This window comes from Aplysia californica, unplaced genomic scaffold (genome assembly GCF_000002075.1).
Source record: "Aplysia californica isolate F4 #8 unplaced genomic scaffold, AplCal3.0 scaffold00856, whole genome shotgun sequence".
NCBI classification, from domain to species: Eukaryota; Metazoa; Mollusca; class Gastropoda; order Aplysiida; family Aplysiidae; genus Aplysia; species Aplysia californica.
In genome coordinates, this window is record NW_004798126.1 from 219,388 (window position 1) to 220,418 (window position 1,031).

General features: G+C 39.2%; 1 protein-coding gene across 1 annotated transcript in view; it reads right to left on the minus strand.

The window, feature by feature from the left end:
- Nucleotides 1-944, minus strand: part of LOC101858309 — a 22,210-nt gene extending 21,266 nt beyond the window's left edge. Inside the window, exon 1 of the mRNA XM_013089011.2 lies at nucleotides 221-944. Coding sequence (XP_012944465.2) covers nucleotides 221-253 — 33 coding nt within the window. The 5' untranslated portion in view covers nucleotides 254-944. The remainder of the gene's footprint in view (nucleotides 1-220) is intronic.
- Nucleotides 945-1,031: the final 87 nt, after the last annotated feature.

Sequence of the window (1,031 nt, forward strand, 5' to 3'; positions counted from 1 at the left end):
ACCCGATTTTCAAAAAAAGTTTGCCTTCATACACAATCTGCTTAATTTTTAGCTTCTGGAGTTTCTTTGGGTTGCCATGGAGTTGTGTGGTTGTTGCCTTTGTAAAAGCAGGTCTTTCAGTGATGTAGTAGCCTTTGATGTACTTGTATGTTTCAATCATATCACCACGTAACCTACCAGTAAAGGCCATTTATGACACACACAAAAGTATTACACTTACCCCATCAGTCCTGATCAAAATATCATCTTCCATTTCATGAGTTTGATTTCCCTCTCTTGCTTTTCCAGAAACAAAGTCCAGATTACGTACAGGGCCTATATTGATTTTTTTCTTTTAGTTTTTCTACAAATTTCCTATAACTAGATTCTTCTAGATCTAGATCTAGATGATGTGCTAGAACTGAAAAGTCTTAACCAGTCAATGACCTGCCGGCGAAAGCCAACAGATCTAGATCTAGATCTACTTCGCTTTGTTGTAGCTGTTTTTCCCAGTGATGACCGGTTTTGTTTGTTGGAGGGTTTTTTTTTCAATTAATAAATCAGGCCTTTTTTCCTTTTCATCAAATTACTGAGACTGAGCCTGCCTGAATCAGAGTTGACTACGTCAAGTGTCAAGCAGGAAAAGTGTGCACCCTGAGCAATCAAATCATATTTAACCACTTTGGTTACAAAAGATGATGTATTCAATGCCCACTTTGGATCTATCTATGGAGGCAATCATTATTCAGCAAGGTGCCCCGATAAACTACAGAGACGCACTCCGTCAGATGCAATGTCTCTCACTACCATGAGTCGTTGAACTGAACAATGTACATTCCGCAATGCGCCATGTTGTTTACAGTGGCAACTGTATAACTTGGATTGGATTAGAAGTAGTAGATTTGCATGACTTAATGTGTGTCATCGATCAAGTACGTAGCCTAGGCGTACATAAAGTTATCCAGACTTGATTTGTCATTTATTTTTTCATGTGTGTGTGTGTGCGTGTGTGTGCGTGTGTGTGTGTGTGTGTTTGTGTGTGTGTGTGTATG